Raw genomic sequence first — 15,638 nt, forward strand, 5'->3', positions numbered from 1 at the left:
AAACAGGGGGGCTAATAATTCAGGGGGGGTTAATAATTCTTAATAAATATTAATAAGACTTCAACTGTGTGTGTGTATATATATATATATATATATATATATATATATATATATATATATATATATATATATATATATATATATATATATATATATATATATATATATACACACACACACAGTTGATATGTATGTGTTGTCTATATATAGACAGTTTATCACTTCAAACAACTAAAAATATCAATAAAATCACTTTTTCAATATCAAAAGTTGTTGGAGGAAACATCAAGGTCCCATAATGCAACTCGATAAATAAAAATAATATGGAATAATCATCACAAAATATAGAAAATTGTCAAATTTATGGATCCTTTTTACAATGTAATTTACCAAAGTAGGAGGTAAACGGATGTCCTCTCAGCATCAAAAAATACCTGTGTGAATTCTCCAGACAAACAGCAGCAGTTAGAATTATTCACCCTCCTGTGATTTTTTTTTCATCTTTCATCTTTTTTTTCATCATCTTCCCCAAATGATGTTTAACAGAGCAAGGAAATGTTCACAGTATGTGTATCTGATAATATTTTGTCTTCTGGAGAAAGTCTTATTTGTTTTATTTCAGCTAGAATAAAAGCAGATTTCATTTTTTAAAATCTATTTTAAGGTCAAAATTATTAGCCCCTTGTTGTTGTTTTTTTGATTGTCTACAGCAGTGTTTCCCAACCCTGTTCCTGGAGGCACACCAACAGTACATATTTTGGATGTCTCCCTTTTCTGACCCATTAACTTCAGGTGTTGGAGTCTCTTCTGAACTTATGATAAGTTGATTCAGGTGTGTTTGATTAGGGAGAGGTTGAAAATGTGTACTGTCGGTGTGCCTTCAGGAACAAGGTTGGGAAACACTGGTCTACAGAACAAACCATCATTATACAATTACCCTAACTGGCCTAATTAACCTAATTAACCAGTCTTCAAATTAGACTTTATGTTGAATACCGGTATCTTGAAAAATATCTAGTAAAATATTATATATAAAGATAAAATAAATCAGTTATCAGAAATGAGTAAATAAAACTATTATGTTTAGAAATGTGTTGAATAAAATCTTCTCTCCGTTAAATAGAAATTGGTGAAAAATACACAGGTGGGCTAATAAATCAGGGGTCTAATAATTCTGACTTCAACTGTAGCATTTACACTGCTCAGCCTTAAAATAAACACAGTTTTAGATGGCTGGACGGTGAACAACAGCATGACTTTAAATCAGATCCAGCTTCATTGACTCCTGCTCAGTGTTTGATCTCCAGACAGTCTTGCGCTCTCACCTGGAAGGCAGTTTGGCTGTTGTAGTTCTTAATCTCCTTATTCGCCCCTCTGAACAGCAACACTCTCGCGCAGCTATCCTAGAAAGACACAAACACACAGATTACAAGCGTCGTGATCATTTTGTCGGTGGTAAGACGCGTGCATGGCGTGTCCATGAAAATTTGCCCTAGAAAGTTTTTGGAATGGGATGAGTGTGTTTGTGCGCCCGTGTCGCTTTCACAACAACTGAAATGACAAAACCGATGTTCCACTGGGACCAATTAGCTCGCTAGCTCATATGTAGGTCTGCTATCAGAGAGAAAAACACTGAGAGAGAGAGAGAGGAGAAGAGAGAGAGAGAGAGAGAGAGGGGGAGAGAGAGAGAGAGAGAGACTCACAGACACACACATACTAACACACCCAAAATAAAAACACAAAAACTCACACAAAAGACACACACGCAAACATGCACAACCCCCCCACACATAAACATGCACAAAAAACACATACACACTCACACAAACACACACACAAACACGCAAAACCTACACACACACACACTCACACACAAATATATATATATATATATACCATAAACACTTACACATACACAAACACACACACACAAACATGTACAAACACACACAAACTCGCAGACACCCACACACTAACACGCCCAAAAACCTCCCCATAAAAACTCACACAAAAGACACACACGCAAACATGCACAACCCCCCCCCACACACACACACAAACATGCACAAAAAACACATACACACAAACACACACATACACACAAACACGCAAAACACACACACACACACACACACACACACACACACACACACACACACACACACACACACACACACACACACAAATATATATATATATATATATATATATACCATAAACACACATACATACAAATATATATATATACCATAAACACACATACACAAACACACACACACAAACATGTACAAACACACACAAACTCGCAGACACACACACACGAACACACCCAAAAAAACACACAAAAACTCACACAAAAGACACACACGCAAACATGCACAACCCCCCCCCACACACACACAAACACGCAAAACACACACACACACACACACACACACAAACAAACAGACATGCACACACACACACACACACACACACACATATATATATACAAAAAACACATACACACAAACACACACACACACACACACACACACACACACACACATATATATATATATATATACACAAAAAACACATACACACAAACACACACACACACACACACACACACACACACATATATATATACAAAAAACACATACACACAAACACACACACACACACACACACACACACACACACATATATATATATATATATACAAAAAACACATACCACAAAACACACTCGCACACACACATGCACGCACGCACGCACACACACACACACACGCACACACACACACAGAGACATGACTCAGCTGGGACTGGTGTCCTAGTTTCCTAACAGTGGTGAGTAAACATCCCAGAGTCTCTTGGCCCACTAACACAGCTTCAGAGTGGAACCTGTGCGCCCACATTTAATTGAACACATGTAGCGCACTTCCTGTCTCCCTCACTCAAACACACACATATTGCAAGTGTCTCTGGTTAAGTCAGAGCGAAAATTGGTTATATAATCACACTCCTGGCCTTCAGGAATTCATTCTGTTTGGGTTTTTAAAAGAAATGTAGAGTTTTACTGAAGTAAAGACGCAATCAAATGATCAGTAATGAGGGTAAAGGTATTTATCATTATGGTGGCTTGAGAAAGCCAACATACTGTTATTCACCTTATTCATCGTGTTTGAGCAGGTGCAGCCATTTCAATCTTTTTGCCTCGAGACTTCCGCTCTCATTCACTTCCATTCATTTTTAGACGTTAAAAACAGCTCGTTATGCTGCTTTATGTTGCAAACTGATCTTTTCTTATTATATGATTCTGCTTTGTCTGTATTTTTATGCAAACACTTGTTTGTAGAGCAAGTCGTTTGACCGTTTTCTGACGTTTATTTTTCCTAGTCTTTTCTCTCATAGGCAGCTGAATCGTAAGTTCTAAACAATCACAAAAACAAGCGCACTTCCACATTGAAGAACAAGGTCAATACTACATAAACGTATTCTTCTTCTTCTTCTTCTTCTGAGACTATATTTCTATATGCTTCACCTCCTAGACCGTTAATACTACAACCAACAAACTAACTCCAAACCTCCAAACTGGCCTGACTCGGGTTGCTATTTCTTTTCCAAATGATCCGACTTACGGTTTTCCGAAAACTGAACCGGAAAATTTGGAAAAGTCCCATTGACTTAACATTGGACCAAACCAATCTGCTAATCACTGATGACCTTTCAACTTACTACCCACACCATAGCAACCACTTATGGCACCCTATCAACTGTCCCATAGATTTCCATTATAAAAAAAAACTGCCATTGACTTTACATTGGACTTACTAACAACATACCAATTCATACTAGAAACATACTAACAATATCCCACTCCATACTAATCATATTAATTAAACTAGCAACATGCTAATTCATACTATAAACATACTAGCAACATGCCAATTCATACTAAATTCATGCTTACAACATGCTCATTTATGCTAAAAACATGCTAGCAACATGCTAATTCATAATGGAACCATAGTAATTTATGTTAGCAACTGCCTAGCAACCATTTAGAAGACCTTAGCAACTGCCTAGCAACACCTTAGTAACCACTCAGAACACATTAAATAAACAATAAATAAAAAATAAATAAATAAATAAATAAAGCTATTTACTTAATAAAAAAATAAGATTAAATTATTCAAATATTTTGAGATTAATTAATTTATATTAAATTAAACAAACAATGAAATAATAATTAGACTTAAATAAACTTCTAATTATAATATTTATGAAAAAAAAATAATAACAATAAATATTAAATCATTATAAAACATTCATTAAAAATAAATTATAGAAACAGTTGATTCAAAAATATGTATAAAAAGACTGAAATTAATAACACCAAAATTGATTTTAAAAAGACCAAAAGAAACAATTACAAATCCAAATTAAACAAAAAGGAACTATATATAATTAAAAAATAAGTATAGAAAATGTAATAATACAAAGAGCAAAAATATCACTATCCAAATTTTAGAATAAAATCTTGCTAATATATAGCTATACGAAAATAGCTAATATAGAATAACATAGCTCATTTACACTGGGTCTTTATGTAAGAAACTGTAAATGCTATTCTGAATGCAACATTTAAAACGTGAACATTTTGTGATTAGATTTCCCTGCATGGGGATGATCACATTAGTGTACTTGGCTAAATCAAAGATTTAAAATGCCTGACAGAATACTGCAGCGTACCATAATTACCATAAACCCCTATACATGTCTAAACATCTGAGGAAAAACAAAATGATCATTTTGCAATCAGATCAGTCATTCATTCTTTCTCCTTCAACTTAGTCCAAGGGTTTCCACAGCGGAATGAACTGCCAACTATTCCAGCACATGTTTTATGCAGCGGATGCCCTTCCTGCCGCAACCCAGAACTGGTAAACACCCATACACACTCATACACACGCACACTCAAACACTACGGACAATTTTTAGTTAATCAAATTCACCTATAGCGCATGTCTTTGGACTGTGGGGGAAACCAGAGCATGTGGAGGAAACCCTCACCAACACGGGGAGAACATGCAAACTCCACACAGAAATGCCAACTGGCCAAGCCAGGACCCAGCAACCTTCTTGCTGTAAGGCAACAGTGCTAACCATTGAGCCATCGTGCCGCCCCTGTGACAGATCAAATATTTTATATAGAAACAAACTTTTCTAGAACATTCACGGAAGGCTCATTGTGTGATATACCATCTGTTTGCATGGATTCTGTCCAGTAACAGTGCAAAAACCAGTAGTATGATATGTTTACGCTATCAGGAAATCATTCCTGGTGTCATACAGCAGAGAGTGAAGTGCTGCATGTGTTTAATGCTCCAAAAAAATCAATATGTAATTTCGACTGCAGAGTGAATTAACAGAAGCATGATTGAGCTTCCACATCACACCCACAATTTTTCCCTCTTTCTACTCTCTATCTCTGATACGCTCATCTACACTATTGATCCATTTAAAGGACACAAACTTTCAGAAGTGAAGAATAATACACTAATGCCAGACAGTAAATCAAAAATCTTGAGAGGAGAGGCAGCAGTGTGAACGCATAAACTCTGCTGGATCTGGCCCTTTAATGTCAGGGCGCTGTTTCATCTGCTTTTTTAATGGGACTGAATATTTGTGCTGGACAATAATGCAACATAGGACCTCTAGTGGCGAAACGTGATAAGAACACAAGTAAGAACACAGACTGTGATGGACATCCTGTTAGACTTGACTCATAGAAACAGACGTAATAGTTGGTATAAAGTCTCACTCACTTCTCATTCTGGAAAACAAACGTCCATGACAAGGCTATCGATGGTCTACCACTGTGCTTTTCTTTTTTGCAGAATTGTTGATGTGTGTGTGTGTGTGTGTGTGTGTGTGTGTGTGTGTGTGTGTGTGTGTGTGTGTGTGTGTGCTGTATGAAATATTGTTAGTGCAATAACACACCAGCACAACAAAATATAAATAATTCAAATGGTTATGCAAACAAGACTTTTGGTCTAAAAAAATGGTTAGAATTTCTGTTTGGTCAGAGTAATAAGAGTCCTGGATGTAAAAAACCCTTACTTATATGTAGGCCCACATGGAATCTGCGCGCTCAGAATTCCGCAGATTTTCCACAGATTTCTGTAGATTTTTAGCCCATCATTAATTCTGTTTAGTTACTTGTGTAAATGTGTGTAAATCTATATTTATTTTGTTTTTTATTAATTACAGTAATATTATTGACTAATATGAAAATGTTTATCTGATTTATGTACAATGCAGTTTGTACAGCAATATTTTCTGTCTTTTAGTAGAGATATTATATGAGAGACTTGCTTTGTTTACCAAATAAAGTGAATCTAATTGGATTTACATTGTCAGCATTAAAAGTTAAAAAGATATGATTTTTTATTTCACATAATAAGGTTTTAGTTATGATACTCCCAAACTAATTCCGCAGAATTCTGCAGATTTTCACCAAAATTCTCTGCAGAATAGCAAAAAATGTCAGCAGATTCCGTCTGGCCCTACTTATATGCTCTGAATAGCATAATGTAGTTAAATGATTGGCAAAATATGTACAAAAAAAGATGCATCATTTATTCATTTTCCTTCAGCTTAGTCCCTTTATTCATCAGGGGTCGCCACAGTAGAATGAACCGCCAACTTATCCAGCATGTTTTGCACAGTGGATGCCCTTCCAGCAACCCAGTACTGGGAAACATCACTACACTCTCATTCACACCTGCACAACGGCCAATTTAGTTCTGTGGGCGCAAATGCCTTGTTGATGCCAGAGGTCAGAGGGGAATGGCCAGACTGGTTCGAGCTAATAGAAAGGCAACAGTATCTCAAATAACCACTTGTTACAACCAAGAAATGCAGAAGAGCCTCTCTGAACACACAACACGTCCAACCTTGAGGCAGATGGGCTACAGCAGCAGAAGACCACACAGGGTGCCACTCCTGTCAGCTAAGAACAAGAAACTGAGGCTACAATTCACACAGGCTCACCAAAATTGGACAATAGAAGATTGAAGAAACGTTGCCCTGTCTGATGAGTCTCGATTTCTGAAGCGACATTCGGAAGGTAGGGTCAGATTTTGGCATCAACAACATGAAAGCATAGATCTATCCTGCTTTGTATCAACGGTTCAGGCTGCTGGTGGTGGTGTAATGGTGGGGGGATATTTTCTTGCCACACTTTGGGCCTATTAGAACCAATTGAGCATCGTGTCAACCGCACAGCCTACCTGAGTATTGTTGCTGACCATGTCCATCCCTTTATGACCACAGTGCACCCATCTTCTGATGGCTACTTCCAGCAGGATAACGCACCATGTCATAAAGCGTGAATCATCTCAGACTGGTTTCTTTAACATGACAATGAGTTCACTGTACTCAAATGGCCTCCACAGTCACCAGTTCTTAATCCAATAGAGCACTTTTGGGATGTGGTGGAACGGGAGATTCGCATCATGGATGTGCAGCTGACAAATCTGCAGCAACTGCTTGATGCTATCACGTCAATATGGACTAAAGTCTCTGAGGAATATTCCCAGTACCTTGTTAAATCTATGCCACGAAGGATTAAGGCAGTTCTGAAGGCAAAAGTGGGTCCAACACGGTACTAGTAAGGTGTACCTAATAAAGTGGCCAATGAGTGTATACACACATCCCTCCATTGAAGTTTCTACTAACATAAAGTAATAAATAAAAAAACACACACATTTAATGTCAATGAATAATTTTTGCTTCCATCAGATACCATTTAAGCAACTGACTTTCATACTTTTTAAATTAATGCCATATTATTGAACTTCAATAGTCATACATTGTGAATCAATTGTTGAAATCTTTTGGAATAAGGCAAATTTATGCTGATTCTACCTAATTTGCATTAAACAACATGACATTATATCTTAGATGTGGCAACTTAAATAAAAAGGTGATTCATAAGACCTGAATGTATCATCAGGAGCCACAGGTATTCATTTTGTTTTGCCTGTATATGTTTCCTTTGACTTTCAATGTGCCAGTAGCAACTGACTTGTATTTTATGAATCACCAATAACCACAGATTCAGTAAAAACACATGTATTATGGGGATAAATGTTGTTTGAGTGTAGTCAGCATCACTATATTTACACCTTAACAGTAAACTTCTGACATTTATCAATGGAGACCATAATGTAGGTTGCCAAGTTATAGCTTTTTCAGCATTTATTGTCTTGATGACGACATTTGGCCTCCACAAAGAGAGCAAAATCTGACCTCCCCCACACACAGACACATCTCATCATCAGCCGTGTTATTACGTGTAGCTGTGAATTCACCATTCTGTTCCACATCAGGAGCTCGTCTCTTCCTCATTCACCTCCTCCCGCCGTCTTCATCTCTTTGGCACTATTTCCCACTCTCTCCGTCTCTCTTTCCATCATCGCGCTCGCACAATTTCTCCTGGTATATCCAGTAATGCCTCTCTCCTCAGGCTGATACGTCCTCTTTCAGAGTCTCTTTCTGGGAATCGATCCACTTCAACATCTCCTCTGAGCCTGAGCTAAACATCCACAGAGAGTCCTTAAAACTCACTATCACCGCTGAGCACTCGTACGAGACACACACACCTCGTGTCTGACAGATTTAGCAGACTCCTGAGGACACTTACAAACATCCTTAAAGTACAGCATCAAACTAAAGCTCATTCAGATGTGTCTTGCTATTGTACGTGCACGAAGCATAAGCGTAATAATACAACTAAAGCTTTTAACAACTGATTATAAATATACACTAAAGTAAACTTTTTTAGATATTATTTATGAATTTGCATATATTCATATCATTAAATAAAATATATGTTGTGTGTGTGTTTGTGTGTTTACAGTATATAAATATACACAGTGGTGTGAAAAAGTATTTGCCCCCATTACTGATTTCTTGTGTCACACTTTAATGTTTTAGATCATCAAACAAATTGAAATATTAGTCAAAGATAACACAAGTAAATACATTTTGCAGTTCTGCCCTGTGTTAAAAGTGTTATAACACAACTTAGAGGTTAATCATTCCTGAGTTAAATTTCTCAAGCCACACCCAGGCCTGATTACTGCTACACCTGGTCGCAATCAAGAAATCACTTAAATAGGACCTGCTTGACAAAGTAAAGTAGATCCTGAAAGATCCTCAAACAGCTAGACATCATGCCGAGATTGAAAGAAATTCCAAAACAAATGAGGAAGAAAGTAATCTATCAGTCTGGAAAGATTTATTGACCTTCTTCTTCAATGTGGAAGTGCGCTCGTTTTTGCGATTGTTTTACAACTTCCGATTCAGCTGCCTATGAGAGAAATGACTAGGGATAATAGGGGGCAGAAAACGGTCAAACGACTTGCTCTACAAACAAGTTTTTGCATGAATATATAAACAAAGCAGAATCATATAATAAGAAAACATCAGTTTGCAACATCCAGCAACAAAATGAGCTGTTTCTAACGTCGAAAAATGAATGGAAGTCAATGAGAGCAGAAGTCTCAAGCCAAAATGATTCAAATGTACGCAGAGAATAAGGTGAATAATGCCATCTCTAAAGTAACAGTGAAATCCATTATCTACAAATGACAACATGGATCAGTGGAAAACTATGCCAAGGGTGGCTGGCTGACCAAAATTACCCATAAGCGCAGCAACAATGTCAAAAAAGACCCTACAACAACATCCAAAGGACTGCAGGCCTCACTTCCCTTAGTTAAGGTCAGTGTTCATGACTCCACATAAGAAAGAGACCGCTATAGAAGGAAGCTGCTTAGAAAAATTGTCTCATTAACAAACTTTAATATTATGTAAACATTGTATTTGGATATTGTTTAAGAGTAATTTTGAGCTTTATATATTTTATATATTTTTTAAGAAAATATGTCCCTACAATAACTAGTCCTTCTTTGCGCCTTTTCTCCTTCGCAAAGTAACTTTCCGAAGACATCTGTTTCTTACTCATTTTGCTGCTTGTAGGTTAAATTTTGGCACTCAAATGACTGAGATGCAACAGAGAAAATACGGTCATTTTTTAAAATAAAAGTTTTTTCAAAATAAAAGATTGACTTAGACTCAGATAATAAATAAAACAGAAATAATTAGTGATTTAATGTGTGGCACGATACCAATTGATCCACGGCCCTGTATCGGTTCGCAGCCCGGGGGTTGGGGATCACTGCCATAAATTACAAAATTTAAACATATTTTAGTCTTTTTAATGATATTTCTCCCCCTTTTCTTACTTAACACACAATAAATGATAAAAAAAAAAAACACTTAAGCTACAAATTTTAGACACTGTTTAGAACATACAAATTTAGCTCACTTCAAAGCATCTTTTAGTAAATTTTTAAAGTAAACATTTTCTTTGCAAAAGCTTCTACCTGACTGACAGAATACGTTCAAATATATAGTGAAAACTACTTTTAATTATTACTGAAATATGCAAAAACATAAGCTGATTATATAGTACAGATTTTGGAGATTATTTTAAATATTTTAAACATATATATCCTTTGTCCTTTAAGAGAGTTCTGGATTTTGGACAGATTTATCTGAAGACAATTTCTAGCAAATTTGTCCTTCGCCACACAAGTGCTTTGCTATATTTATAGTGAATCACTTTTCCTTGCTGTGTCAGCAGCTCTTATTCTTGCGTCTGTCACTCCAGTTCAACACTTCTGGTGCATCACATGTGAGAAAAATCAAACCATAACCTGAAGAAATGATGCTACCCAATATACATCAACAGCAGAAGCTATGATCTATGTTCTGGCTTTAATATGCCTATTTGTACGTTGCAGAAGTAGAGGTCACAATACGGTGTCCTCTTTTCTTTCTGTTTGTGCTGTTTGGATGTTATTGATCTGTTTGTAACTGACTTCATCCAGACTGGATGTTACATTAGTGCAGGTCAGATGTAGTTTAATCTCATTATAATGAGCTGAATGAAGATAAACAGAATCCACTGCTGTAAAATTAGAAATCACACACGCGCGCGCACTCTCTCACACACACACACACACACACACACACACACACACACACACACACACACACACACACACACACACGCACGCACGCACGCACACACACGCACACACACGTGCACACACACACACACACGCACACGCACACAGTTGAAATAAGTTGTACTGAAGACTTTTGAATGCTTTTATATACAACTAATTCTAACAAGCCATGGTTAAGTAAAAAAAAAAAAACTTTTTGTTTATCAGAAAACAGAATAAACTTTTCGTTTATACATTGAGTTTCTATTTTAGCATATAGGAGAATGGTAATTAAAAACTGAATCTGTCACGATATGCACATTCCAACAAAAAAAAAAAACAAAAACACATACACAAGAGTTCAGATGCAAAAGATTGTAAGTGCCATCTGAAAGTTTCTTAGAAAATGAGCATTTTTCTCATCCTCCTATGTTTGTTTAATTATTTCACTTTAAAGATAATAAAAGGAAAAAAAAAATCTTTGCTATTAAAGTTAAATTATTGAACCCACACACAGGAGGCTAAGAAAAACAGAATAGATTTTAGAGGAAAATTCCAGATGTCACTTTTTGTATCGAAACTTTTCATATACAGTTGAAGTCAAAATGATTAGCCCTCTATTATTTATTTTCTTTTTTCAAATATTACCCAAATCATATTTAACAGAGCAAGGAATTTATCACAGTTTTCCTATACTATTTTTCCTTATAGATAAAGTCTTATTTGTTTTATATCAACTGGAATAAAAGCAATTTTTAAGGTCATTAATTTTAGCCCCTTTAAGCAATATATTTTTTTGGATTGTCTACAGAACAAACCATTATGATTTTCCTAATTGGGAATTTCATTCATTCATTCATTTTCTTTTCGGCTTAGTCCCATTAATCCGCGGTCGCCACAGCGGAATGAACCGCCAACTTATCCAGCCCATATTTTACGCAGCAGATGCCCTTCCAGCCGCAACCCATCTCTGGGAAACATCCATACACACTCATCCACATTCATACACTATGGACAATTTAGCCTATCCAATTCACCTGTACTGCATGTCTTTGGACTGTGGGGAAAAACCAAAGCACCCGGAGGAAACCCACGCGAATGCAGGGAGAACATGCAAACTCCACACAGAAATGCCAACTGACCCAGCCGAGGCTCAAACCAGCAACCTTCTTGCTGTGAGGCGACAGCACTACCTACTGCGCCACTGCGTCGCCCCTAATTGGGAATTTTTTACATTTTTTATTTATTTATTTATCTTTTTTTATTCTTGTTTACGTAAAGCACTTTGAATTGCCACTGTGTATGAAATGTCCTATATATATAAACTTGCCTTGCCTTGCCTTGCCTAATTGACCTAATTAACTTTAAGCCTAAAAGTCACTTTAAGGTGAATATTAGTATATTGTAAAATATCTAGTAAAAGACGATGTACTGTCATTATGGCAAAGATAAAAGAAATCAGTTATTAGAAATGAGTTATTAAAACTATTGGGTCCTATCATACACCTAGTGCAATAAGGCGCAAGGTGTGTTTGGCGTGATTTATTGCTATTTTCAGACCAGCGCAACTGCAATTTCCACGTTTTGCACCATGTTGTTTAAATAGCAAATCCATTTACACCACTTTGTGGACTCATGGGTAAGCTGGTCTGAAAAGGATGTGTGTTAAGGTGCATTCTTGGTGTGTTGCTATTTTGAGGAACTGAAGGCCGCGCCACTGACCAACTAAAAGATGGTCTAAAGTCCACCTATGTGAGTCCAAAGGCTTATACATTGCTTAATACACACAGGATGTGCAGCAATACACAAATATCTTTACATATGACAAAAAAATTAAAGGATTAAAATGTTACAAAAATAATTCTTTTCTACATAAATATAAAAACCCCTGCCTCCACGGCTCATCAATTTGGGGAGCTTTCTCAGTGTATTCAGGACAACTTGCATTTGTATAACGTTATTATTATTAGCAGTATTATTTCTTATATGCATATTTATATTTCTTTTAATAAAAACAAGTTAAGATTTGTCCACTTGTTGGGTTTTGGAGATGTATGCGTCACCATATGGGGCATAAGAATAGGACGTGTGTTTGGATAGAACTCATTATTACTCATATAATAATTATGTAACTCATTACCACACTTCGCTATTATTGTTCATTTATTCATTTGCTGGAAATTAGAACTGATTTTAGAAATAGTTTTGAAACAAATCTTTGCGCTTAACAAACGAAATGAATGATGAATGAATGTCTTCAGTGGAGAGTTTACACCGTTTCCTTTCTCTACGAAAGTAAAGGAGTAAAGTATAGAGTAAAAGAGAAAGTAAAGAGGCCGAATGGAGGAGGCTCGTTCTTTATCCTCACGCTGCAGATGGTTTGTTTATCTGTTTTCTTGCTAGTGAAGCGTTCAGTTTTTTCATCTAACAAAGTCCGCCATGTAAGCAAATGCGCCACGCAACTGACTCTTAAAGGGAATGGGTGATGACACTCTGGTTGGTTTAATGCGCGTTATGAAACACAAAACACACCCAGAACTCATTAAGAGCACAATCCTGTTTTTTCCGTATTTTTTCATCCTTAAAATGGCAAAATTGGATTTGGACATTCCCTTAATGCTTTTGAGCCATTGCGCTTTAGACTTTACACCAAGATTGTTGAAATAGAGACTATTATGTTTAGAAATGTGTTGGAAAAATTCTTCTTTCTGTTAAACAGAAATGGGGGGGTTAATAATACTGACTTTAACTGTACATATGTACACACATACACACACACACACACACACACACACTTTTCTTTTCCATTTAACATCCAAAAAATGTGTAGAAAATATTACAACACTGTTTCCTCCAAAATATTAGCTAACACACTGACATCAGCATTAAAATGAAGTTCATAGACACGACAGAGAGATTCAGCAGATTTACAGCAGATTCAAGACAGAGAGACAGAGATGGAAACACTCAGTACACGTGAGTTCTGTGACTTGAAATGTGTTTTAAGTGTTCCTAAAGCTCTGTCTTTTGTGTTTGTGGTGTTTGTGTGGGTGTGTGTGTTTGTGGAAGCATTCATTAATACTTAAAAGGAGCGGAATTAAAATGCATGAGCCTCCACAAATGCACAAACACACACACCTGAGGATTAGATCACGCTTTGTATGTCTGTGTGACTGCATGAACTAAAATGTGACCTTGCTGTTTTTGTTTTACGCTCATTACCTCTGATACTGACAACATATTATACATATTATGCAAATGCCACATGTGTGTATGGAGCTTTTTTTCTGGTTGAGCGAGTGAAGATATTTCAGGCTGAATGACTGAGTGTGTGTCCTTGCGGATATGCAGACATCTGAGCCTGGAGATATGTGTGTGCATGTATGCGTGTTATCTGGTTGCTAAGGGAATGCATACAGTGTGATTGAATGAGTGTGTGTTACCTGGTTGTAGAGAGCACACACGTGCAGGGCAGTGTTTCCAGAAGCGTTCTGAGAGCTCATGTCCGCTCCGTAAAACAGCAGGTGTTCCAGATGCTGCACATGTCCGTGACGGCAAGCCTGAAGACACACAAACATACACACATTTCATTAAATTGCCCAAAGTGTACTTTGTTTTTTAGACATTGGATAGTGTATGTGTACAGTGAACATAATATAAATTTCATCAACACAGTGAATTTGTAGACCTAATTTGTAAGCCCCAAATATAGCATTAAATTGTTTTATACATACATTAATTAATTCATTTTCCTTAGCTTAGTCCTAGACTTTTTCTAAATATGTGTATTTTTCCTTCTAACATTGTTATTTTATTAAAATTACAAAACACAAGAGTTCTGATTATTTCTACCTATCATATCAAAAATGACAGCATACATTTCAGTTATCTTCTGCTTTTCCCCGTGACTTATGCGTGCCTCTGTTGTCTAGAAACTTAATGCTATCAAAAAAGTCATGTTCTTTTGGCAAAACCATAACTTTACTTCAGACATGTCCTTCAAAACAGCATGTTCAGTGCTGCGAAAAAGCCTTCTCCCCTGCTTGAGAAAGTGAAACTGAAAGTGAGTTGTGGAAATTTGGAGGTAGTTAAACTTAGCCTAACTGTACATTCATAGGCTGTATTACCAAAATAGTCATATTTTTAGGGTGATGAGTTAATTAAATAAGATGACAGACATTCAAAGCCAAATTTTAATATCTCAAAAGAAGTTTTGAATGTAAATATGATGTCACAATGTGATGTTTTATGAGAATGGTGTGTAGTATAGTGACCACTATGGTGATTCTAGTTATGGAATTCTATTAGTTCCGGTGTTAAACTATTTGTAAACCTGTTGTTGTTTCACAGTTGGATAAAATACAGAGGAGATGGAAGGACAACAACAAACTACTAAAAACAGGGGGAAAAAAACTTAGATACCCACATTGAAGAGTACTTGTGTGAAGGATTAAACAATAGCCACAACTTTAACTGAAGTTATTGTACAGTACAAAGCATTAAAGGATTAGTTCACCCAGAAATAAAACATTTGGTTATTAATAACACACCCTCACATCATTCCAAC

The 15,638-nt window shown here is 36.4% G+C and overlaps 1 protein-coding gene across 1 annotated transcript in view; it reads right to left on the minus strand.

The window, feature by feature from the left end:
* The window catches only part of shank3a (SH3 and multiple ankyrin repeat domains 3a), a 320,891-nt gene that overhangs the window by 191,916 nt on the left and 113,337 nt on the right, over window positions 1-15,638 (minus strand). Inside the window, 2 exon segments of the mRNA XM_056478459.1 lie at window positions 1,326-1,403; window positions 14,515-14,631. Of these exon segments, the coding sequence (XP_056334434.1) occupies window positions 1,326-1,403; window positions 14,515-14,631 (195 nt within the window).

The sequence above is a fragment of the Danio aesculapii genome, chromosome 18, assembly GCF_903798145.1.
Source record: "Danio aesculapii chromosome 18, fDanAes4.1, whole genome shotgun sequence".
Taxonomy (NCBI): Eukaryota; Metazoa; Chordata; class Actinopteri; order Cypriniformes; family Danionidae; genus Danio; species Danio aesculapii.